The 23,740-nt window shown below is 45.4% G+C and overlaps 2 protein-coding genes across 2 annotated transcripts in view; both read right to left on the minus strand.

Moving 5' to 3' along the window:
• Positions 1-23,740, minus strand: part of LOC144179907 (uncharacterized) — a 518,871-nt gene that overhangs the window by 437,232 nt on the left and 57,899 nt on the right. The gene's annotated exons all lie outside the window — the stretch shown is intronic.
• LOC144179211 (cytochrome P450 3A15-like) overlaps positions 1-23,740 on the minus strand; it is a 53,653-nt gene that overhangs the window by 1,343 nt on the left and 28,570 nt on the right. The window contains exons 7-13 of the mRNA XM_077707475.1: positions 19,409-19,554; positions 17,472-17,587; positions 14,816-14,960; positions 12,243-12,403; positions 10,487-10,578; positions 8,525-8,668; positions 3,060-3,222 (exon numbers count right to left, since the gene is read on the minus strand). Of these exons, the coding sequence (XP_077563601.1) occupies positions 3,060-3,222; positions 8,525-8,668; positions 10,487-10,578; positions 12,243-12,403; positions 14,816-14,960; positions 17,472-17,587; positions 19,409-19,554 (967 nt within the window). The remainder of the gene's footprint in view (positions 1-3,059; positions 3,223-8,524; positions 8,669-10,486; positions 10,579-12,242; positions 12,404-14,815; positions 14,961-17,471; positions 17,588-19,408; positions 19,555-23,740) is intronic.

Below are 23,740 nucleotides of genomic sequence, written 5' to 3' on the forward strand. Positions count from 1 at the left end.
ATCAGTGTTTTGATCCAAAAATACAAAAAAAAAAGAAATCTCGCGCATCTGACTAGACCTTAGGGCTGCATTCCAAGTCCAACAGTGGCGAAAGATTCCAGGTAGACGGTGAATTGAGCAGTGAAGTGCGGGAAAATGAAATTGAGTTGCGCAAGCCTTCACCGCGTTTATCGTGGAAGGAGCGATAGGGGAGGGGGTGAGCGAAAGAGGTGTGCTGAGAAGAGAAGAGAAGCGTTTACGTGGCAGCGGCGGCAGAAGACTATCGTCTTTCGGCGACATTTGCACAGAAGTCGGCAAATACGTTGCCACCTATTTTTTGCGGCTTTACGTCAGTAAGGCACACCTGGACAATGAGGCGTGACGTAGTGGAGGGCACCGGGTTAATTCTGTCACTTGGAGATCTTTAGAGGGGCCATGAAGACAAAATGCATGTTCGGTGCATTCTAATGACTGGCTGGTTCAAATAACACTCAGCCAATTTTATTTTAGATTTTTCTCAAATAAGCTATATGTATACGAGAAAACATGGATCAGACATGCGACTCACCATCTACTTTCGCGCACTGAATTTATGGCTCATTATGGGCCGCTTGTTGCGATTTGCTGCGGCCGACAAAGTCCAACGCAAATTAAACGAGTAATATAAGAGGGAGTCTCGCATACGTGGTGACCAGCCAGGGTACCTTCATTTTCCGTGACGGCATGTCACGATTGTTTGATCCACGTTTTGCTCAGTAAAATGCATTTCTTTCTTTAAAAATATATTCTGCCCCACAAAAGGCAAATTATCTGTATAAATATACGTCTACTTACTCCAAATGTTAGGCCTTAATTGTTGCCTTTTTGCACCATGTCTTTTATAAAACATGGTGAAAAGCACATTTATACAGCATTTTGTTTTCAGTGACGACAGGCACGAATCCTGAGGTTTTGCAAACTAAGGCTCACAGATATTCTTTGAAGCGGCATTTGCAGGAAACAACCGAATTTTTCCAAGGCTAAGAGGAAAAAAGCGCGAGGACAACTGGGAATTTGTTCTCGAAATGAGCCAAATTCTGAAACGAAAACTAAATTTTATTATTATTTTTTTTATTCTTTATTTTTTATTGTTTATTTATTTTTGTTTGTTTGTTTGTTTGTTTGTTTGTTTGTTTGTTTGTTTGTTTGTTTGTTTGTTTGTTTGTTTGTTTGTTTGTTTGTTTGTTTGTTTGTTTGTTTGTTTGTTTGTTTGTTTGTTCAAAATACCCCAGAGGCCCTCTGGCAGGAGGGGTTACATAGGGAGGGAGTAACATATACAATTTAGCAAATGAATAACTAGTCGCACAAATGCACAAGCTGAAAAAACTACAAACATAAAAATGAAATACTCAATATTCTTGCCGTATAATAAATATTAAACAGAAATACACAAAATAGAGTATGACTCAACTAAACACAAAAAGGTAAGTAATTTCGGTTACGCAAGACAAACGAGCACTTTTTTACTTATAACGATCCAGCTCATAACAAAATCACGTGTAAAATAGATAGGGCAATCATAGCATCAATTAAGAACAGAAACCACAAAAATATGCATGTTGCACTGAAGTCAAAGATCAGTTATTTGTCACCGTTTGTAGTATAAAAAGGGAAAGAAAAAAGGAACGATGGGTATGAAGGGCTGACGCACTTACATTCGTATTCAGGAGCTTCTGAAATGTATTTATATCGGTGATGCTGCGATATTTAATAGCAAGTTATTCCGCTCGGTTATTGAACGTAGTATGAACGACATCGCATAATTTACTGTGCGACACGTAAGCATTCCATTTTTAAAAAGGTGGCAGGGGGTAGCCTAGAGAAGTCCTCGTGATCGTGACGGGATGCATGACGGTAGAGCTTATGAAGTAGCGATAAACGTGTGGTGTTGCGATGACATGATAACTCTTGCAGTTCGGCACAACTCCTTAATGAAGTTACGCTCGTGTGACGTGTGGGACGTGAGTGTGACGTCATAAAAAACTGTACTGACAAAAAAAAAACTCACAACTTCCCCCTAGAAAACAGATTGCAACAAAATAGGCCCGACAACTCCCGGCGAACGTGTACGCAGAACGTATTTCGAATTGAAGATGAACCAGATCATGTTCCAGATCCTGTTGTGGCACGGATCAAAATAAGCCAAATCCATTTTCCCGATGGGAGTACGCTTTTGGTTTGACGTCATATAACCAACATGGCAGCCCCTTTGTGAGTTCCCGCCTGACAGCTAGGACTGTCAGGCAGGATGAAATAAATATTTAAGATATTAGTCATTCATTATTTGAAATACCTTCTAATTAATTACCTGACAATTTTTTAATTACTTGAGACGGTAATCTTTTTCTAGCTGGCTTATAAACGTTTCATTTAAGCCCCGTAGCAAAGTTACGCTGTTTTCTCAAATTCTGTTTGGGTGGATTTGACTATTTCGAGAAAAGAACTCCTGAAATGTGTACCACACAAGCATGAACAAACACGCCTAACAACGAAGAAACTCAAACTTAAAGCTTTAAAGGAGTCTTGGATACAATACACAATCCACCTGAATCCACTTTAATCTATCTTGATCCACATCCCCCGGTGTAATCGACCTTCATCCCACCTGAATTTTCATTAACATCAATCACTAATCAACCATTATTCCATGTTAATCCACTTTAACTCACCTTACTAAACATCACCATCAATCACTACTCAATGAGTTATTAGCTGTGGAAATCGTTATCATCCCTTATACACCGCTGGCATGCTTTGGTTCAGTTGTCGCGTTCCTTAGGTGACGAGATGTTTTCCCCAAGGTTTTGTAACGTTCATTTCGACGCCACGGTCGCTCAAGGCCACCTTGCAATCAGATATGTATGCATGTCCCATTTTAAAGTGACCTCAAAGGGGTAAACCTTATACGGTTTTCGCCTTAATGGAACAAGGATGTACTTCACGGCTTCTTCAGTACAGTAATCTGGCGCTCTCCTCTTGGTTGCCTTGCCCATAAGGGAGAACATCATAATCACTGCTCAGTTCATCGCGGGGTGACTGACCTCTGTTTTATCCGTGCGCACAAACTGCACGCTGCGCACTGAATGAGCGAGGCCCATCTTCATGACCTGCAAGCCGAAGAGCATGCCAACGCAGTTTCTGGGTCCCGCGCCGAAAGGCAGGTACGAGTAGGGTTTGATGGAAGCGACGTTCTCGTCGCTGAACCTGGAAGAAAAAAAGAAGAAACAAGCAATAATGTGCCATTCTGTCTAATCAGTTACTTTTGCGCACGTATTAGATCATGTGTGTCTCAGCGGTGCTTATCAGGGAATGTGACATAAGATCCAGCTAAAGGTCTCTCCAGCTCGTACACGAAGTTCATGCGTGCATCTGCAAATTACTCCGTCACAGGCAACTCAACCCGGCTCAATTAATAAATGAGCATGCTGTAATTCTTGCTCTTGCGTGGCGGTAGGGGACGAATACGGTGCCGTACGCTTGTTCCGCACGACGGAGACAAGCAACGTAGTAGCGCCGCAACCACGAGGATTGCGAGAGAACGTGGAGCACGTTTTCTTTATGGAGACAGTATAAGGAAGCGTAAAGATTAAAATTTGACTTTGTTCTTATTTTGCCATCATAAAACAAATCTTCTAATGTTAAATTAAAAACTCTAACTTTCAGCGCTGATACAGGCGAAAACTCGTGAAAGACTAACCACTTTCTCACTGATTACGAGCGGAAGATCCGTTCTGCTAGATGTACTACACCCAATCCCCTGACAACGGACGTGCGAAATATAGCCCATCGCAGTGGAAGTGCCGCACCGCCGTTACCCACACGGTAGCTGCAGAGTAGGAAAGAGCAGCTCGCGGGTTCGATTCCCGGCCGCCGCGGTCGCTTTTCTGATGGAGGCGAAAAGCAAAAACGCCCGTGTGTACGAGATGCAAGTTGGTTTTATTCGAAAGATTTCGTGTTTTATAGTGCCCCCAGCGCTTGTCCGGATACAAACGGCGCTTTATTCACTGAGAAATTAAACAATTTAGGTTAAAATTTCCATTTTCCCGCTCAATCGTGCGTTTTCGTGGTCCCAAGTGACATCACTGAAACCGACCGCTCTGCAGCCTAGAGTACCTTCTTTCACGCATCCGCCGTACAGGGTAGAGACAAGTATACGCTGGCGCCGCCATTTTTGGTTGCTCGCTCGCCGCCGAAGCAAGTCATTGTGTCAAAACCGCGCTAAAATTATCACCGCAACGCGGTTTACTGAAGAAGTTTGAATCATATCGTCTGTTTCGCGTTGCTAGGTCTCGTGGGAAACGAAAAGAATAACGCGCTGAGCCCGTTGGCCCAATTGCGGCGGCACGGGACCGTTCGAAGGTTGTCTCCACCCTGAACAGCGGTGTTGGTTTGTTCCCGCGTTTTTTTACGTTCCGTAGCCTAGACGGCGCCACCATACCGTGGCAAGCGTTTGGTTTGTTTTTGCCCGCATTTAAACCTGGCTTGTTTTTGTTCTGGGAGAAAATATTCGTTCCCTGAAACAGTGCTCGCTCGACAAATTGGGTCACGTAAGACACCGTTGCTTGCGTCAATCGGCCAGTGTCGTCTGAGACAACCCCAAGCCCCGTAGTGCTGTGCAGCGAAACCAGGCATGCTGTGCGCAGTACGAACAGCAGAACGCATCAGTACTTCTATGTTTACATGTGCTTTCGTAACTTCCACGGTTTGTCCCTTCATTCTTATTGCTTTGTAAAGAATGTGCCCTAAATTTAAGCGCAAATCGCTCGTTCGTCTAGTTTGTAAGTTCTACCTAATTTGCGTCTGCTTCTGCCAGCCTCCGCCAATCGCAGAGCTTAGCCCATGTGACGACATAGGTTCTGTTGCGGGAAATGAGCTGGTGGGTCGCATGACCATTCCCGTTTTTCCTAATTATGTAGCTTATTTGAGCGAAGTTTACGTTAAAAGTGGTGTCAGTATGATTCTAACGAGACAATCTTTTGAATGAACCAAACTTGTGTTTTCTCTTCATGGCTCCTTTAAAGATCCCCAGGTGGTCAAAATTAATCCGGAGCCCTCCACTACGGCGCGCCTCATCGCCTGCGTTGCGTCGGCGCGTTAAACCCTACAATCAATCAAGGAAAGAGCAGCGTCGTCAGATTTCGCCCTCGGGCACCGCTGAAAATCATCGAAGAAGCAAAAGGAAAATCGTATTTCCGGAAATTAAAAGAGAAAGATCTATAAAAAACTATCGAGGCGCCTCAGCTTTCTCGCATGGTTTGATAATGTGTGAGCATCCTTTCTCTTTGAGTCATGGCACTGAGTTATCCGCGGACTTTGACGTCGTTAAGTTTAGCGATGCTGACTGTATGATCCCGCGAAACATGCACGACCTCTAATAGACCACATTCCGACCTTTTCATCCTTAACATTTTTTTTAAAGCGAAGCCCCTTAGGGGCTGGGGCTGTCGGCGTCTCCTGTCGTCATCGTCGTAATCGTCGTTCGTCTCATGTAGTCACGGTACTAAAGCACCAGGAAACTCATTTACGCCCCGCGCTGGAACGTAACGCGTGCTAAAAAACAACGGGACTTTCGCTTCGCGCTGGAGCGCTTACAGCAAAGCTGTATACCTCTACCCCACAACGGTTTCATCTCCGTTGGCAAAAACGCCAAGGCGCCAAGAATACACTTATACACTGCATGCTTCGCCCCTCCCCAGGTTTCACGTTAGCGGAGATGGCCGGGGATTTTCTGTTTTACTTGATTTTTTTTTCTTCTTTCTCGGGTTTATGACTAAGCTTAAAGTTAGATAGCGTCACCTTAATGACGCCCGAAGCAGCGTCAATTGCAGGGTGCCGATACCGGTTTACAACGTTAGCCCTGAAAGCGGGACATTAGGATTAACTGCGGGTCATCACAATCTAGCGTCACATCCTTCCGCTGCTGAGCTAGCAGTTCGCCTGGGCACATTCTGACATTTTCACATTTAAAGGGGCCCTGCAACACTTTTTTCAGCTTTTTCTTGAAATCTTAAATGCCTGCAGAACGTAGTCACCCAACACACCCAGTACTTAGATTAGGGTGTCGCAGACCACCTCACCAAAAATTACTGCTCTATGGACATCAGATAACTTGTAAACTCGCTCAAAAGATTTTTCTGTCTTTCCCGGTCTTGACGTTCTTCGACGGCTCGAATTACGTCACTAAGGCCATGTAGTGGCTGTTGGCCGGTTTTCCTTCAGTTGCAGCAGTGAACGTTTTTCAATAGCAACATTTAAAAAAAATTCACAAAAACAAAGCAGAAATGGAAGGCGTATATGTGTTGCGACGAGCAAATCACGCAGTGCCGCTCCGTGCTGGCAATAACTATAGCTTTCGCAGTGGTTCCAGACAGGAAGGAAACGGTGAAAGCGCTTATCGAAAGTGTTGCACGGTCCCTTGTAGGTAACGGCGGTGCGGCACTTCCACTACGATGGGCTATATTTCGCACGTCCGTTGTCAGGGGATTGGGTGTAGTACATCTAGCAGAACGGATCTTCCGCTCGTAATCAGTGAGAAAGTGGTTAGTCTTTCACGAGTTTTCGCCTGTATCAGCGCTGAAAGTTAGAGTTTTTAATTTAACATTAGAAGATTTGTTTTATGATGGTAAAATAAGAACAAAGTCAAATTTTAATCTTTACGCTTCCTTATACTGTCTCCATAAAGAAAACGTGCTCCACGTTCTCTCGCAATCCTCGTGGTTGCGGCGCTACTACGCTGCTTGTCTCCGTCGTGCGGAACAAGCGTACGGCACCGTATTCGTCCCCTACCGCCACGCAAGAGCAAGAATTACAACATGCTCATTTATTAATTGAGCCGGGTTGAGGTGCCTGTGACGGAGTGATTTGCAGATGCACGCATGAACTTCGTGTACGAGCTGGAGAGACCTTTAGCTGGATCTTATGTCACATTAAACCACTGGGCACCCGATAAAGATTTATAGTACACCATCATTCCTTTTCGCTCAGCCGTATCTCGCGTACCAGCCAATCCATCCAACAGGGGCGTCAGGCTGGTGCAACCTCGTGTTCGCAGCCCGTAGGGATGTCAGGCACACGCATACCGGCGTCGGCAACCAATGGGGATATCAGGCGGACACATGCCACTTTCTGAGCCAAGGCATATCCGCCAATGCATATGCATATACTCGCGTTCGCAGCCAATGGAAATTTTGCGCCCATGCACGTTCCTGGCGTCACCTTGTGGCTACGCAGATCCGGCGACGTCGCTTCCATCCCCGCCTGAACCATGTAATGCTTCAGCAGGATTGAGCGTGAAAAGAGCTCCCCGCGTGTCATTCGCTACCGCGCCCCGTACACCGCCTGCAAAGCAGTATTATGTTCGTGTCGCACACCTGACCGCACATGTCCTGTGCGCGAAAATAAACCTGTAGGCGTTAAATTATAAGCGGACGCCTAAACTGCAGTGTTGGAGTGTAGAAGGGGGACAACTACCATCATGGCATCATTTTGCAAACACTATGAAATGGTGTGACCACACTGAAATTTGAGAGTGTAACCATGCATCTTAATCAGCTCCAACCCCTTTAAACATTGTATACTGGGGCGCATTACGTTTTGCTTTACCTGAGTATGACAGCTGGTATTTAAAAAATAGTTTATTTATGCTACCGAGTGAGATGAGGTCCACGGCAGCAAAGGTTGGAATCTCCATGGCGGGAAAGAGTTGCCCCACTTGCTATTGTAGATTTTGGTGATTGCGTGGCTGCAGATTACGACGGCAGTCGTGTATATCAGCCGCTTTGGCGCACCTTATGTGGCAGAAGTGTGTTGCCTACCTAGAGCTTCTCTTTTGGCGGGGTACCACTTTTGCCCATGTATTCACATTGGCTGCCAAAAAAAAAAGGCAACGATTGGACTGTTTGGCTGCAGTGAGGCTGTTGAAGAGCTGGCTTGGCTGTAGGTGCCAGCTGAAGAGTGACACAACTAGTATAAAAATTCAGCCCATTCCTTTCCGGACAACAGGCACCTAATGCAATTCATATTCCATTCCTCTAAGCATTGTCGCCATTCCATTCCCATTCCGTTACGGGGCCCCAAAAAAGTGTAATGAAGCAGAGCCTTTCCAATTCCGGTGTGGTGACCTCACAACACTAGTCCAGAGCCGCAGGGTGCTGAGCCACGCGAATTTTGATTGATGCGGTCTTGGAGCCGCTCGCTCGAATTTCGCACGCTGTCTTTAAAGCTCGGATAAATCCTACATAGTATAAATTTTCGCTGGACCTGCCGCATTCTGTTTCTTTGTAAGTGTGTAATTTAAAATGTTCTGTAAGTTTCACTTCTTAAAAAGATCAATATCGTAAAGTAATTCCTTAAATGACCAAAGTAAACAAATTCGTCTCAGATGGTCCGCGCCACATTGAATGAATATTATTTCTTACTAGACAATGTCACATTTCTAATTTTATACTTTGCTCGGAGTTTCTTAAAACAGCTTGCATTTGCATCACTTTTTGCATAAAGCGCTCACCTTTCTGGGTCAAATGTATCCGGATTCGGGAAGAAGTCAGCATCACGGTGCATGGCGTAGACTGGAACAATGATGGCGGTGCCCTTGGGTAACCTTATCGTTGTATCCCCCAGCTGGTAATCGACGATAGCGGTTCTCTCTACCCTGTGCGAAAAAGGAAGTGTAGAAACTTACAGGTACACATGGTATATCGTCTGCGAAGCTCAGCGAATTCGCTGAGCTTGTTTTATCTTCTAATGCCGCTGTTGCTCTTTAGTTTTGCAGCAAGGGTTTCAAAAAGCCGCATTACTTTTGCTATAACGACTGAGTTCGTTACCTGGCTATTTTAATCCACTTATAATTTGGTCATGCCGCATAGTGTAACAAAGCCTATGATTTGTGTGTAAGGTCGAAGCCATATAAGTACAAGGGGATGATTATAGAAACATAAATCTTTCTCATTTGTGATACCCTTCGCAAAAATGAATAGAATAGAATAAGAGATCAGCAGTGCCGACCTAAATCCAACAGCCAGTTTCACTGAAAAAATTGTTCTAAACCTCTTCCTTCCGAAAATTGTAATTTTGTGTGATTTCCGGCATACGTCAATTCATTTCGATAAGGTAGCATTTATGCGAATCACTGCAGGAGATTTTTTTAACTATTTTGCTAAAACTATTATCCTTCTTGGGTAATCAGCATTATGTATCTTGGCCTTTAGATTTGAGATCACCTTGCTTCCACTAAACGCGTTGACTGCGTAAATTAAAAAATATGGTTTGCGTGCATAAATACGCACGCGAACCATATTTTTTAATGCGGACGAATCTTTTTGCAGCAACCTGGGGTTGTTGGAAAAATTGGGGACGTTCGGACCATATTCTCATTCTCACTTTTCGTGTTTCAGTAGTTTCTGCTGGTGCCAAAACCGCTAGCACCAGCTGTGTGTCACCGACAATAGCGAGTCTGAAGACGAAGTATAGCCCCTCTTCCCTATCACCGCTTAGCTTTCCATGGCGGGAGGGCAGAACAATGGCAGCTAGACCCAGCATCCTTTGTACTGGAGCAACCAGCTGATGATCACAACACGGCACTCAGGGTTTTCACCGACGGTTCGGTTGACCAAGTAACTGTACGGGTATGTGTTGCCTTCGCGTGTTGGGAATTATATCGAGCGTACACGACACACTTTGCGACAACATGACATTAGAGTTGGCCGGGCTAACAGCCATTCAACGGCCGTCACAATGGACGGCCGTCAGACACGTCAGACTGGATCAAACAGTCCGTGATCGTCACACAAGCGATAACCATTTTATGCCGGCTGAAACGACCAGGCAAAACTTCTGGGGTTGTCATGGAAGTCTGGGGATAAGTCAGCACGCTGGGGGCCAACGGACGTCTTGGGACCATTTCCTCAAACTCAGCCCAAGCGCGCATCTCTGGCAACTACAAGGCATCAAGCCGCAAGAGAACCATCAACTGGGCGATGTTAGATCAGACGGGTCCCAACCTTCTCCTTTGAGCTTCGACATCTCCCATAGCTTCCTCGAGTCATAGCGCCGTTATCAGAATCTCAGGACGTGTCAATTGATAATTCTTTTTTGGACGTCGAGTGCTACACTGGTCCTACTCAAAACTAAAAGCGAAACTGCGCTACGCGCGTTTCTAGATTTCGAAGCGGCCGAATAGTTGCGGTAAAGTAACTCGCAATTAAGTGTCAAAAAAATTTCGTCTCTAAGATCTTCAACAGGTATTTTTCTTTGTGCTTAAGCAACAAATTTAGGCATACCTTTATTTTTTTTTCAAAATTAGTTGTTTTTTAGCTTTGACCAACTAGAACACGAATAACGCCGTAAGATAAATACAATTAAGCATTGCGAATTAATATATAGTATTTAACTTACATCAATTCAGTGTTTAGAAGACGATTGGGAGACATCCAGCTATAGATGATACTTAAACGTGAAGCCTTTTGCATACCTGACTCCTGGAGGGTACAGCCGCATGATCTCCGACACAACGCAGTGCAGGTACGGAAGCTTGGAGATGACGTCCCCACTTGGATTTTCCCCCTGCGGTAGAGTTGACTTGCTATGTAAAGGCTACTGTGCATATGTAATATTTAGCCCTACCATGCAGTCTTACCATGAAAGACTACATGGTGCACAAATGTGCGCCTTCATAGTGAGCACCACGTGTTTGCAGGCAATCAAAGCCGGTATACCCGCGAAAGCCAATTAGTACGAAAGGACAACACAAGCTTTCACCCCATTGTGAACAAAGCTTCCGTAGTAAAGACGGAACTATTATTGTTTATTCTTGTTTTTAAAGTTATGGGAGTTCTTTGGACGGTGTCTGTCGTTTTTATTTTTTTTTTATCCTACGCATGAATCCTATGCAAAACGTGGAGCAGACGGGAACGAGCTCGCGCGCTAGAAAAACGCACAGAACGACCGGAGAACGTGATCTACGTTGACGCAGCCGCATATTGTACCCGCGACGTCATGACGGTAGGGACAGTCGATCGTTAGGGACCATTACTCACGGCCGCATCGCTCGCTACGGTGCGACGTATACGGAATGTGATGAGGTGTTCATTTCCATGACCATATCCAACACCAGCACAAAAATAATTGTTGGCGACTCTAAATCGGCCGTCAGAAATTTTTGAAAAGGCAGCGTATCCCCTCGAACCAGGAGCATACTCGAGAAAGCGAAAAAAAATGAATAAAAATCAAATAACGTGGACGCCAGCACACTCGGGTCTGGCAGGAAACGAGAGGGCCCATGACGCCGCCCGAGGTTTACTCGAACAGGCAGACCCCACCTCACCCGACCTCGTCAGATCGGAGAGACCTGAGGAGGTGGGTTGAGATGGTGTCATACAGAGAAATCATAGATCCTTGCAGATTAGCAAGACGAAAGTATCCCGCCGCGCACCGCAGCCTCACTAAAAGAGACTCTGTGTTGTGGAGGCAGTTACAGACGAACCCGTTTCGAAACCCGGTTGCACTCAGTTGCTGCTACCTCGAAATATCCTCGAGAGATTGTATGGCATGCGTGGGTCGGGCGGACCGCTACCACATGCTATGGTTGTGCCCCGCAAGACAGAATCAAAATAGTGCAGCAAATGCTAGGAGAAACTCGTTTACCGTAACGAACATGAAATTACAACATACAAACCACGTTTTCAGAAAAGGTCAGTGGAAGTAACGCAAGGAACCGGTCAGATTCCGTAATTTATACTACTCCCTTCCTTGAATAAAATGAGCAGATGCAGCTGGAGACAGGAGCCACGCCACCTTACCACTCACTTTTTAAGTTACGTTCAAGTGATTACCCATCAATGGTTTGCCAATGTTGATCAACTGTATTTAGGTATTAAAAAACTTACACAATCAATGCAACAAGAAATTTCCGCACCCTGTAGCATGCACGACTCAGAGAGTAGCACGAAACAGCAACCGCGCAGATTGGATACAGAAAGCACTTAAGTAATTGCAAACATATTGTTTTAAAATGTGGAGACTATGACAGTTGTTATCAAAGCGAAAGGCCTGCGCGTGAGTACAGCTTTGTTGCTACCCTTATGCAGTTATCGGCGACACTTTTCAGCATGCCGCTGATTTTGTGCAGCTGCTGAATTGTTTCTTAACAGCAGCGAACTTGTCGAACCATTTGAAAGCATCAGTAATTGCGTGACTGGTGTTCTTGTCTCCAACCAGTCGAGGCTTACGTGGACGTCGAAGCACTCGTCGATCTCCTTGCGCAGCCTGTCTTGCACGTTCGGATTCAGCGCCAGCTCGTAGGCAGCACAGCCCATCAAGGTGGAGAGCGAGTCGTAGCCGGCAAGGAAGATCTGCACGCACTGCGCCAGGGCCTCGTCCTCGCTCAGCGCTGAACAGCGAAAGGAAAGCGCGCATTACGTATGCCCGTCTGTGAAAGGAAAGGGGACTTGGCTTTTCAGACCTGTGATATCGAAATCATTGTTGTGTGAACGGCGCAGATGTAATGAAGAAGGTAAGACACTGGAGGTTCACGCGATAGCGAAAATACGCAATTAACTGCAGCTGGTGCCCTAAGCATGTATGCTGTCACTACAGCACAGAGACGACAGATCGATTGCACGACTGAGCTTTTCAGAATGGTCGGTTTTACCGAAACTTGTTAGCAAAAGACCAAAAAGGCCAGTGACATGCTAAAACCAATCATGACCCCTAGAAAGAAAACAAATCGATCGACTTTCTCGTAACTTGGCCATTATAGTCATAGCTCCAAGATGCTCTAAGTCTCGGGCACGGGCGAGCGTTATCCGCGCGTTAAATCTTTAGAATGGGTGTGAATTTCTTACCCTTCTCTGTTTTTTTGTGCATAGAAGTGGTACGAAAATTAGGCTTCAACATCTGTCGTTTTTCCTCCAATTACATTTTGCTTTCCTTCGCCGAATGACTCCACCAGGAAGTCGTCCTGATTGTTGTCCCACGTACTATATACACGCAGCACAAATATTAGCAGCACATCACATCCATACTTGCACAACAAATGTGGCAAATTACAGTGTTACGTCCCGCGCAGAATGAAAAAATGAGAGAAGCTCACACTAACGCGTAAGAATTCGAGGCATCGAAGCTGTACGCAACCTTCGTGACCATCACGACGGTTTAAGTCCACGATTGCAGCCGATTTGCTTCTTCTTTTCTGCCACAAACTACCTTTACTTCATCATTGTTGCTACAACAGTGAGCTCCCTTCATTTTTTGCAGGTCATAATCATTAGACATCGCCTTGGGGCGTACGCTATGACGTTTCTTTCTCGTTCCGAGCAAGTGTTGCCGGGGTTACGCCGAACGCTGGAGGTTTTGTTTTTTTTCCCCAATCTTTGCCAGTTTCCCTAAGGGGGCATGTTTGGCTTGACAAACGTGCGCCGGGGACACTGGGCGGCTGCCGCGAGGCACGCACAGACGAGTGCTCGGCATTTTCTTGGTTTTTTTTAACTGCGGACACGAAAAGTAACGATTTGCTAAACAGCTACGCTGTTAATATTTACACGCTAGGTACATATTTGTGCATATCTTATTTACACCGTGGCATGCACAGCCATCTGCGAGAAGTCAGACGCCCATCCTATATGGCACAACAACCATGATAGGCTATATGGCAGTACGTTCCAATGCCTTGAGCTGGGCTACTCCCCCTCCCCCAAACTATCTCTTTTCCGTTGCGTGATAGTGAAACAACAGTCCTTTAGATTCGAAAGATTTTGTGTTTTATAGTGCCCCCAGCGTTTGTCCGCAAGCAAATGATGCCATATTCCCTGAGAAATTAATCAATTTAGGTTAAAATGTTGATTCTCCCGCCAAATCGTGATTTTTCATAACGTCAGCAGTGAGGTCATACGTGCGCGCATTCAAACCAACTTCCAGTGTGCCATTCGGCTGCTTTGCTTGCCGTCAGCCCTCCCAGATGGCGCTACTATAGTCATCCACAAACAGTTGCCCGCCGCTGCTTTGTTGGTGACCCTATTTCACCTGGCTTGTTTTTTTTTTGTTTTGTTTTTTTGCGGTACAAAGTAATCGTGTCCTGAAACATGGGGTATCCTCGACAAAGGTCACGTAAGACAACGTCGCTCACGTGAATCCACCAGTGTCGAGTAAGACAACTTCAAAGCGGCGGGGTACTGTGCAGCTAAATCAAGCATAGTGCGCCCAGTACCCACAGCAATGTGCATCGGTACTTCTATTTTTACGTGTATTTTCGCAACTTTCATTGTTTACCGCACCATCCTTACTGCTGTAAGATCAATATGCATTGCATTTAAGCGCAAATAGCTCGTTCGGAAAGCCTATAAGCCGTGCCTCATTAGCGTTTCCTTTTGCTGGCCTCAGCCAATCGCACAGCTGCAGGCTCATATAACATCACAGGTTCTGTTGCGGGAAATGAGCTAGTGGGTCGCATTGCCATTCCCTGTTTTCCTAATTATGTAGCTTATTTGAGTGAAGTGTGCATTAAAAGCAGCGTCAGTATGATTCTAACGAGGCAATCTTTCGAATGAACCAAACTTGTGTTTTGTCTGCTTGGCCCCTATAAAGTGTGCGCGTAGCGATGCGTAGTCGTGAAGCTCTCCGCTCCTATGGTTTAGCCATGTGGTTCTCCGTTATAAAACCACTCGTCGTTTGGATGTGCATTGCTAATCCCACACAAAGTTGCTTCCATTCGGTAAGAAAGAGCTTAAAACAAAATAACGATTGCCCTTTCGTTAAGCGCTTCCACTGTGAACGAAATGTCATTAATTGCACCGTTAACGCTTACCTTTGGAGGTACGCGTGCTAGCGTTTTGCAGCTGGGAGTCGAGATCGAACATCGACGCTTCCTTCCCGCTCAACGTGTCGGCACCTTCAGCTTTCAGGTTGCCCTCGTGGGCGTCCATCATGAGCTGCAGAAAGTCCTCATGCCGCTGCAAAGTGCGGAGCAGAAAAATATTTGCGCTAACCAAAAGACGCCGTAAAGGGCCTAAACAAAGGTCAGAGAGAAACGTTTACAAGTTGCGCGGTCGAGTGGTGCAATACTTGTACGGTGGCTGAGGCAATCGTAGTAGAAGTTGCCGCCCTATATTTTTTTCGAGCGATCAAGGATGTTTCTTTGTGCAGCTGCTCCCAGGCTTCCACGGTTCGTAGTCGTAATAGGACAACGTTACCCTCGTTTATTCCTTACGAGACTTGCATATACTTGCAGGTGCTACGCACCCCAATGAGTTGAATTTTTTAATGTTCGAGCCACAATGAACGACTCCCACTGGTGGGGGGGCCCGACTGAACTACTGCGAAGCGAAATAATAAGCAACTGCGGACTGATGTAATGTGTACGTACCAAACTTGAAACCTGATGAGTAGAGGAGCACAACGATTTGAAGTGACTATTTGTTCAATTTCTTTTAAAGTGCCTTGCGCACACCAGGCATAGTCACGGGATTGTACGTCCAAGCATGTACCTCTGTACTCTATCTTGTGCGCGATAACACCCAGTACGCAGTTCTTTCTTCATCAATTATCTTTAAATGTAGCAGTCATGGGAGCGCCTCCTTTATTTTGCGTCTAAGCACTTGGCGATCCCTCGAAAAGTTCTTGACTGTTACAAGATTCAGTTTGAAATTTTCGCGACTATTCACCGATGTAATTTAGACTTTAATAAGGGATTGTCACGATTAAGTCAATAAATTATTGCCAGTGAGGAAACGACTCATAACTGAGATTTTCCTGACTATTTAACTATTTAATTTCGAATTAAGTTTTATAGATGGATAGTCACGATTAAGCCAATAAATTATTATGTCGAAGTGAAAAATGACTTCTGGGGTGTGCATTGAGAGACTTTACATGTACTTTATTCTGTGATGCGGGCCGATATGTTTTTGATAATATATCCCGCACTGATTACCTCTGTGCGTTGAAGATAGCTAAAAACTGCTTCCTAGGTTTTTTTTTTAATGCTTGCTGATACACCGACGATGCTCAGGTTACATTTCGCACCGTGGCAGCATCCAAGGGATATGGTCGCAACGTTACTATGTACAGTGCTCTGCGTTGTCTGAAAGAGGTTAAATCTGTATCCTTCCTCCGCTTAGACGTTTTAGTTGCAACATTGACAGATATTAATCGCAGTATTTTCTCTCATGAATTGATAACCATGTTCCAATCTTTATGCATCCGTATTTATATGGTCACTGGTTCTAATGCAGGAAAGGATACCCGTTCGAAAGGGAGATAGGTACTACTGGTTGCTTCAAAAGAAAAACGTTCTACTCTGAGGGAAAAATACGCAAAATAGACGTTTCGGGCTGAGATTTCTTTCAAACGAGGCGCAAGCTTACCACTGCCCGTAGCTACTATGAAGTAGGATGGGCAGCTCCAACAATGCCTTGAAATGCGATTTACAACGTGTAAGAAGACCCAAAATTAAGCCATTATCGGCCGTCAGAGTCTCGTGATCGCTTGTGACATTAACCTATGTGAACAGTACAGTGAACTAGGAGCGTCAGATCGCGTTTCCTCTACCGCGAGGGAAGCCAATTTTTTGGCTTGATAGCTCGATGCAGAATTGAGTATTTGCTGACACCGCGTATGTTGTTATTCCCACTTTTATTGCGAAAGCGTCAAGTGGCTCATTGAACGAAAAGGTCGCCGTCCCAAAAACGCGGCACACAAATTACCATCGACGTTGCATAGTACGTCCCTTAGTAAAAAAAACAAAAAAAAATCCCGGGCCATCTCTACTAACGTGAAACCTGGGGAGGGGCAAAGCATGCAGTGTATGAGTGTATTCTTGGCGCCTTGGCGTTTTTTGCAACAGAGATGAAACCGCTGGTGGGTAGAGGTATACAGCTTTGCAGTAAAAGTCCCGTGCCCTTGAAGCACAAAGCTATCTAGCGCAAGGCGTAAACGAGTGCCCCTGTGTTTTTTTTAGTACGCGTTATGTCCTAGCGCGAGGCGTAAACGACCTTCCCGGTGTTTTAGTACCGTGACTACATGAGACGACGATTATGACGACGACGACAGGAGACGCCAACAACACCAGCCCCTAATGGGCTTCGCCCCTTGAAAACACAAAGGAAAGAAACGCGCGCTTCTAGACAATGCCTCGGCATGCACAGCACCCAGGGGCGCACCAGTCACCAGAGACAGAGGGCCCTCCCCGCGGAAGAAACCGCCACCCGTCATTTAATCCGAAATTTAGGCTATAGAGTTCGCTATTCGTAAGAAGTGTTCGTGCTTCTTCAAAATTATTTATACTCTGAGTGGTATGTTGCATTTGTTTTAGCTCTCAAAGGATCACGTTTCGTATGCAGTGTCTTACATTGTTCTTTGTGTTAAACTGTTCGTCTGCGTTGCTGAGGCCTTCTTTGACGGAATAAGTGAAATAAGTATGAGCTGCCGGTATGGTGCAGAAAACACTCAACTCGCATACATACCTGGTGGTGTTCTTTTCGTTTTTTGATGATCCCCAAGGAAAAATTTTTGAAGTACTGGAAAACCGCTGCATTTAACGGACGTATTTTGAGAGCTTGTGACACGTCGGTGAATAGTGCTGTAACAGAGAAAAAAATATATATAATGATTTTTAGTTTCTATGCTTGGCGCCTATGAATATATAATAAATGTGAACCCGATGTGTTGAGAATAAATGTGAACCCGATGTTTGACCACAGTTAGGGAAACAAAACCTCATGATGCATTTTCTCTACTCAATCAAATCAGCAGCCATGCAATCAAATAAGAGCCTACTTTTTTATCGCAACAAAGAACGTTCCTATCAATCATCTTCAGTCGTTGTTTTGTCCTACCCGAACAATGAGAAGTTGCACTGAACTGAACGGAGCCGCACAAAATAGAAAATTTTTGTAGCGTATACGGACATGCGTACAACCTACCCTTATACTTTTTTCTTTAGTTCAGCACCGTTCATTTTTATCTAGTCATTAGGTGAATCTATTACCGAATGAACTGTGCAGTCATGCGTATACAATGTTATCGTTTCATAACACGTCTCGAAAAACATATTTTTAAAAAATTGGAAACAGTAACTTAGTTTCTTCAGTAACTTCACCAACTTTCAGGAGGACAGCTTAGAATTTCAGATTGAATTATTTCATATTATAGCAAACATTGCTGCCAATGGGAAAAAAAGGAACAATTTTCTTATAAACAGAACAATTTTTAGTAAGTTTTGTAGGGTACAGAGCGGCTTTTTCTGGGGCACCTTATCGAAAGACTTGGCCAAATCGACAAAAATTGCATCTACTTGCAATCGTTCGTTAATAGTTGGAACAAAATGATGAGCTACTTTTACAAAATTAGTTGTAGTTGTCGTTGGGTAGGAGAAAGGACTTAGCGGAAAAGTATTTTTTAGTCTAGCAACAATAGACACCACGCCTGGCATGACAACAATAGATTCTTTATTAACCGCTGGTAGACAAGATCTAGCAGGAACTTTGTGTTGGTGGCACGGATGAAAGGATGGAAGGCAGGAAGAATCTAGAATAAAGGCAGGAAGTTAACCTGGCTAGAGCCTAGTTTGCTATCCTTCACGTGGAAAAGGGTACATAGGCAAAAAGAGAAAGGAAAGAATGAAGAAAAATTATAGCAGACAGGGCTGAAAGTACCAGTAAAAGTAGAAGGATGACTAGGCCAACTCCTCAAACGTTGGCCTGGACGTTCTGGTTTCATTGCATTGGAAATTAGAACACATATTGGCCAGAATACATACTGCCCAGGAGAATTCTCTGTTAATCGTTTGTCTATTATTTTGCTGCCAACGCCTACTCGTACCTTTTCCACTGATGAAAGCTGATTTTTGCTGGGGTCAGGCCACGCCCGTCTGTCTTGATTGATCGAAAAAGAGGGTAACGTGCTCCTCGCTTTCTTAGATTACTCTCGTTTGATCGACAGCGGGATCGATCTCACTAGAAGTTTTCAGAAGCGGCTACACTAAATACACGCATTTTACGTATCGCAGCATTATATTCACCGAATCTCTGGTGTGCGTGTTTTTCTGTACGACTGCTTCTTCGACGTTTGATGCTTCGACACTTTACCTACGAGGACACGTTAATTTCAGTCAGCCTTTATAGTACAATAACATATGGGTGCCGATGCAGACATTAAGGCAAGCACAAAGCGACAGTGTCGAAGCCTGCACTTATAAAAGTGTGTGATGCGGAACTGTGAAATCGTGCCAATATAGGTCAGTGTATGTGTGTAAAATTAATTTATGCAACCAACGAGGACAAAGAGAACTGAAGGAACCACAAGCGCCGATCGTTCCCTCAAAATGGGTTTTCTTGATCAGCCTTCTTCATCAAGAAATTTCTCAAAGGACCAAAATAAACTTCGAAACGCCGTTTCTTACTTGTAAAAACCAGTTGGGGTCTCAGGTCGTTAGAAAAAGCCTTGTTGGCATTCATCACAAATTCGTTGCTGGAATCCGTATGCGAATCCAATTTTGTGCCGAAGGCGCACCTGGCGATGACGTCCATTCCGTAGTTACCAAAGAACCTGCGACATGTTACATTCGCAGCTGCATATCTCTTTCTTTAAGAGTGCTTAGTTGCAGCAAATGTGGACTTCCTGGGAAGTGAATTGTGTTTCCGGTATGGGAAGAACTAAAATGTGTCAGTACCCGAATAAAGCGTCCTTCACATGCCACAGTTATGTTAAAAGCAAGCCAATATAGCATACACTCTTCCTTTTAGCTGTTATTTTCTTTTTCACGAGTATTGTGCGAATCGCGCAATGCCTGGGAGGAGTTCTGCAGCCCGAAAGAGAGACGGTGCACGCTTTATGCAGTATTTGCTATACTTGCCTGCAGCTCACGCTACTAAATGTTCGCCCTTGCAACCACTAAACTTGCGTTCAATTATATACAGCAGGATAACCGATCATATAACGTGCTTGTGTTTTCGTTTCCCGCAGTAAGTTATAAAAATGGCCTTTGAGTGGTAATTAGAACGTGTAGAGCAGGCTGAGGCAAAAAGCTCTATAAACCAAGACCTACAAAAAGTGCATGAAAATAAACCTGGCGCTTTTTTCCTTTGTGTTCACCTGCCGCTGCCACCACATCATCGGGGGTGCGAGTGACTCCGGCTGCAAACTGTGCCACGTCCAGAGACCGGTCTTAATGTTCTCTGCGACAACCCGTGCTACGTGAATTCGCGAGAGGAGTTAGCGGCATAATGATCCGCGCTTTGAACTGTGCGGTCGTGTCAAGGGATGTGCCTGCTGGGACCTTGGTCGAACCGGCGCGTGCACACGACAAATTCAAGGCGGTGCTGACATTTTTGCAAAGCAGCGGCTTGGCAGCTGAACTGTATACCTTAGAAAGACTTAAAGACGTTGTACAAGGTGCAAATGTCAGTTGGGCCCATCTTGCTGAACTGTATAATACAAAGACAATAACGTTCTACATATAGCCATGCCTTTATCCTCGTCATTTACCGGCGTTATCTGTTCCTTCCTCTTAACGCACAACGAGTAACTGTTAAGGGCTGGTACCATCAAACAGATCTCTGTTTTTGTGGCGCCGCACGAACCGTTACCTTAAAACACGTAACGTCCGCGAATCCACCTGAGCGAAAAGCAAAACAGTGCCTGGGGACAGGCATACCGAGCCAGCAAGAGCTTGTCTGGGTAGTTAGGCAACGCCGAGCTGGAGAATGCAGAGCCAGCAAGAAAGAAGAGGCGACGAAAGAAGAGGCGAGTGAAAAGTTTGAGACGGCACCATGTCCTCCAACGTTCGAAAAATGTAAAAAGCGTGCATAGCATGTAGTTCGTTCTGCCATGGCCTCTGATTAAATCATCGCATCATCTCAGCGAAACATGCTGACCTGCCGCACTCATCACTTAGCGGCGGTCTCGACTGGGATGGTCACCACAGCCCGGAGACAATGCAACGAGACGGGGAAGAAGGAATCATGTGGAACACCGCGCCATGTTCAACCAACTTAGAGAAGGTAATACCCCTGTCAAACGTGCCTATTTAAGTGCACTTATGCCGAGTACACTCGGCCTCCCCGAATAACACTTTGGCTGCGCGCTGCTAAACGACGAAACAGAGTGCCCTTGGCAATGATGTCAGTGAAGATAGCCGGCGTTAATATTACGCAAAATTACTTGAAATTCCCCATCTTCATAACGTGAGAAATAATGTAATCATTTCATTTTCTTTGCATTGTTTAAAATCGCAATCGGCGCCTCGCACACGTCCACAAAAAACGGAGTCGGGACAGCGACTGAACACCGGCAACCGGCGCAGATGCCCTCACTGTTATTCCCTGCGCAGCGAATAGCGGCAGCATTATCGTTCGGGGAAAATTATATGAAAGCGTGGAATATAACAGAGAAGGCTGAAGTGGGAACACAATCACAGGGTGACAAGAAACTTCCTACGAGAATGCCACAGAGAACGGCTGCCATGAAGCAAAACCCCACCAGGCGGCGCTGGCATGTCGTTGAGAGAGAGGTTATTTTCTTGTTTTTCGTCGCTGCTTCTCTTTTTGCAAAGGTAAATCAGCAATCTCACGAGATTACTCACTCGGCGGGCTGGCCCCGGTAAAGTGTGTTTGGGGAACACACTCAGCTTACAGTGCGTTCCTTGTAAAGCGTCATTCGTGTTTGCCGTTTAGCTGCTCCCGAATGACATTTCAGCCGAGTGCACTCTGTGGAAGTGCACTTAAATAGGCACGTTTGACAGGGGTATTCATCGCGGTGCGGTGCAAATTAACACTTAGTGCCAGAGAGGCAGAAGAGGCGGCTCGCTGTTGTAGGACGCGCGTACCAAGAGAGCCTCGCGTGTTGACTCCTTGTCCGCTGCCGGGTTACTACCTGCACCAACGCCAACGCTTTGGAGGTTGAGCTCATGCCGGCGTATACAGTTGAACCTGGATGTAACGAACCTCTATGTAACGAATTCCTGGGCCCGTTTGCCCGTACCAGATAAGTTGGAGAATAAGTTCTCAACTACGACTTATGCGCTTAAGTCGTTTGCCGGAAACCGAAACAAGCGCGCCAATAAGGTGGCCGACTTATTCCCCACCTTATACTGGTAGGGAGGTCCCGGCCAGCCTACGCAGCGAAGTCGCAAGTTTATGCGCTCCCTAGGAAATACGTCCTTTGCCAGGAACCGAAAGAAGCGCGCGGATAAGCCTTGTTTACATACGAAGGACCCGGCCAGCGTACGCGGATAAGTTGCGAACTTATAATTAAAGGATGGCTGCCGTTGCTCCCCCTCGCCTACATCGGCTACTAGCTCTGCTGCTAAGGCTGTCCTTGCGCAGACAGCGCGTTTCGCGACCGAATACGCCCGTTCGAGGTCTACGACGACGAACGCTTGCGCCGGCGGTTACGGTTTGGTCGGGGCGGCGTTCAGTTTTGCCCGAACGCATAAGTTCCCGCCTGCAAAAAGACAGCGGCCGCCGACTACGATAAGTCGAAGACAGCAACGGCGAATAAGTGGTTTGCCGGAAACGCCGCAAGTGATCATCTAGGGACAACTTATCTAGGGACCAGTGAAAGTTCAGCACCTAGTTGACGACTGTGAAAGAAATCTAGGGAAAACGCGAGGAAACCGAAACCGACTGAAAAGGTGCATATCGACGGCTAGAAAATCAGCTCGCAGTACGCCAGGAAGCCAAGTGGGCTACACCTAGGCCCGGCGCAGCCAATGAAAATGCTGCCGCCTTTTGCGACAGTCGTCTGCTTTGGAAGCTGCGATCATTGTGAAATAAAGCAAAAATTGTCAGTTAAATTGCTCCACACTTGGAACGTTGTTTTCGGAGACCTATAAAAATCCCCACACACGCAAACAACCACTTCCCGTTGCGCGACTACATATGAAGTTTCACATGTTCCCGGAAAGCAGAAGACGCTTGTAAACATTAGTGCGCGTCTATCATTACTGCTACTGCAATATTATAACGATTTACAGAAAGCAACATGCCTATACTGACAATGCATTGCTGACAAATAGAAAACATAACGGCTCAACCAGTCTGTGCTGAAAGACACCCGGATATTTTGCGCAGAAGCCGTCACCGGAGAATACTGTCTTAACAAAACGTTCATGCAGATGACAGCGTCTACCGTCGCTGGACAATATTATTGTCTTTAAAAAACGTGATAGCGTCTGCGTAGACGATCGTTTCGGTTGTGTGTCGCAGTAATCAAGCATACGACTACAACTGATCGGTGGTGCAAAAAAAAGTAGAAATAATGTTTATGTAAAAAAATTTATGCATGGCAGTAAAAAAAAAAAAAAAGAACGGTCCCTCGGTACGACCTCCTTTTACCACAGCAAGCACAGCAAGCAGATCAGCCATGGCTACGACCGCACGTGTTTGTACTGCCCCCAAAAAAAGAGACAAGGGAAAGCATTGGTCCGACGATGAAAAGCTTGAATTGGTTCATCTAATCAGGGACAGAAAAAAAATAATATTGGAAAGGTTCAATTCAAAAACAACACTCCAAGCGAAAAAGCGCGCCTGGAGTGAAATCGGCGATACCCTACGTTCTCGGCATCCAAAAATCAAAAGATCCGACGAAGACTACAAAAAACAGTGGTCGAATTTAATTCAAGCCTCAAAAAAACGCCTCGCTGCCAATCGGAAGAAGCATACGACGACAGGTGAGTGAAAAATTATGCATAATGTCTCAAAAGTGTTTCATGCTTTCTTAAAGCCTTAACCAC

Source organism: Haemaphysalis longicornis, unplaced genomic scaffold (genome assembly GCF_048455015.1).
Source record: "Haemaphysalis longicornis isolate Haplotype H1 unplaced genomic scaffold, Haemaphysalis longicornis Haplotype H1 scaffold_4, whole genome shotgun sequence".
NCBI classification, from domain to species: domain Eukaryota; kingdom Metazoa; phylum Arthropoda; class Arachnida; order Ixodida; family Ixodidae; genus Haemaphysalis; species Haemaphysalis longicornis.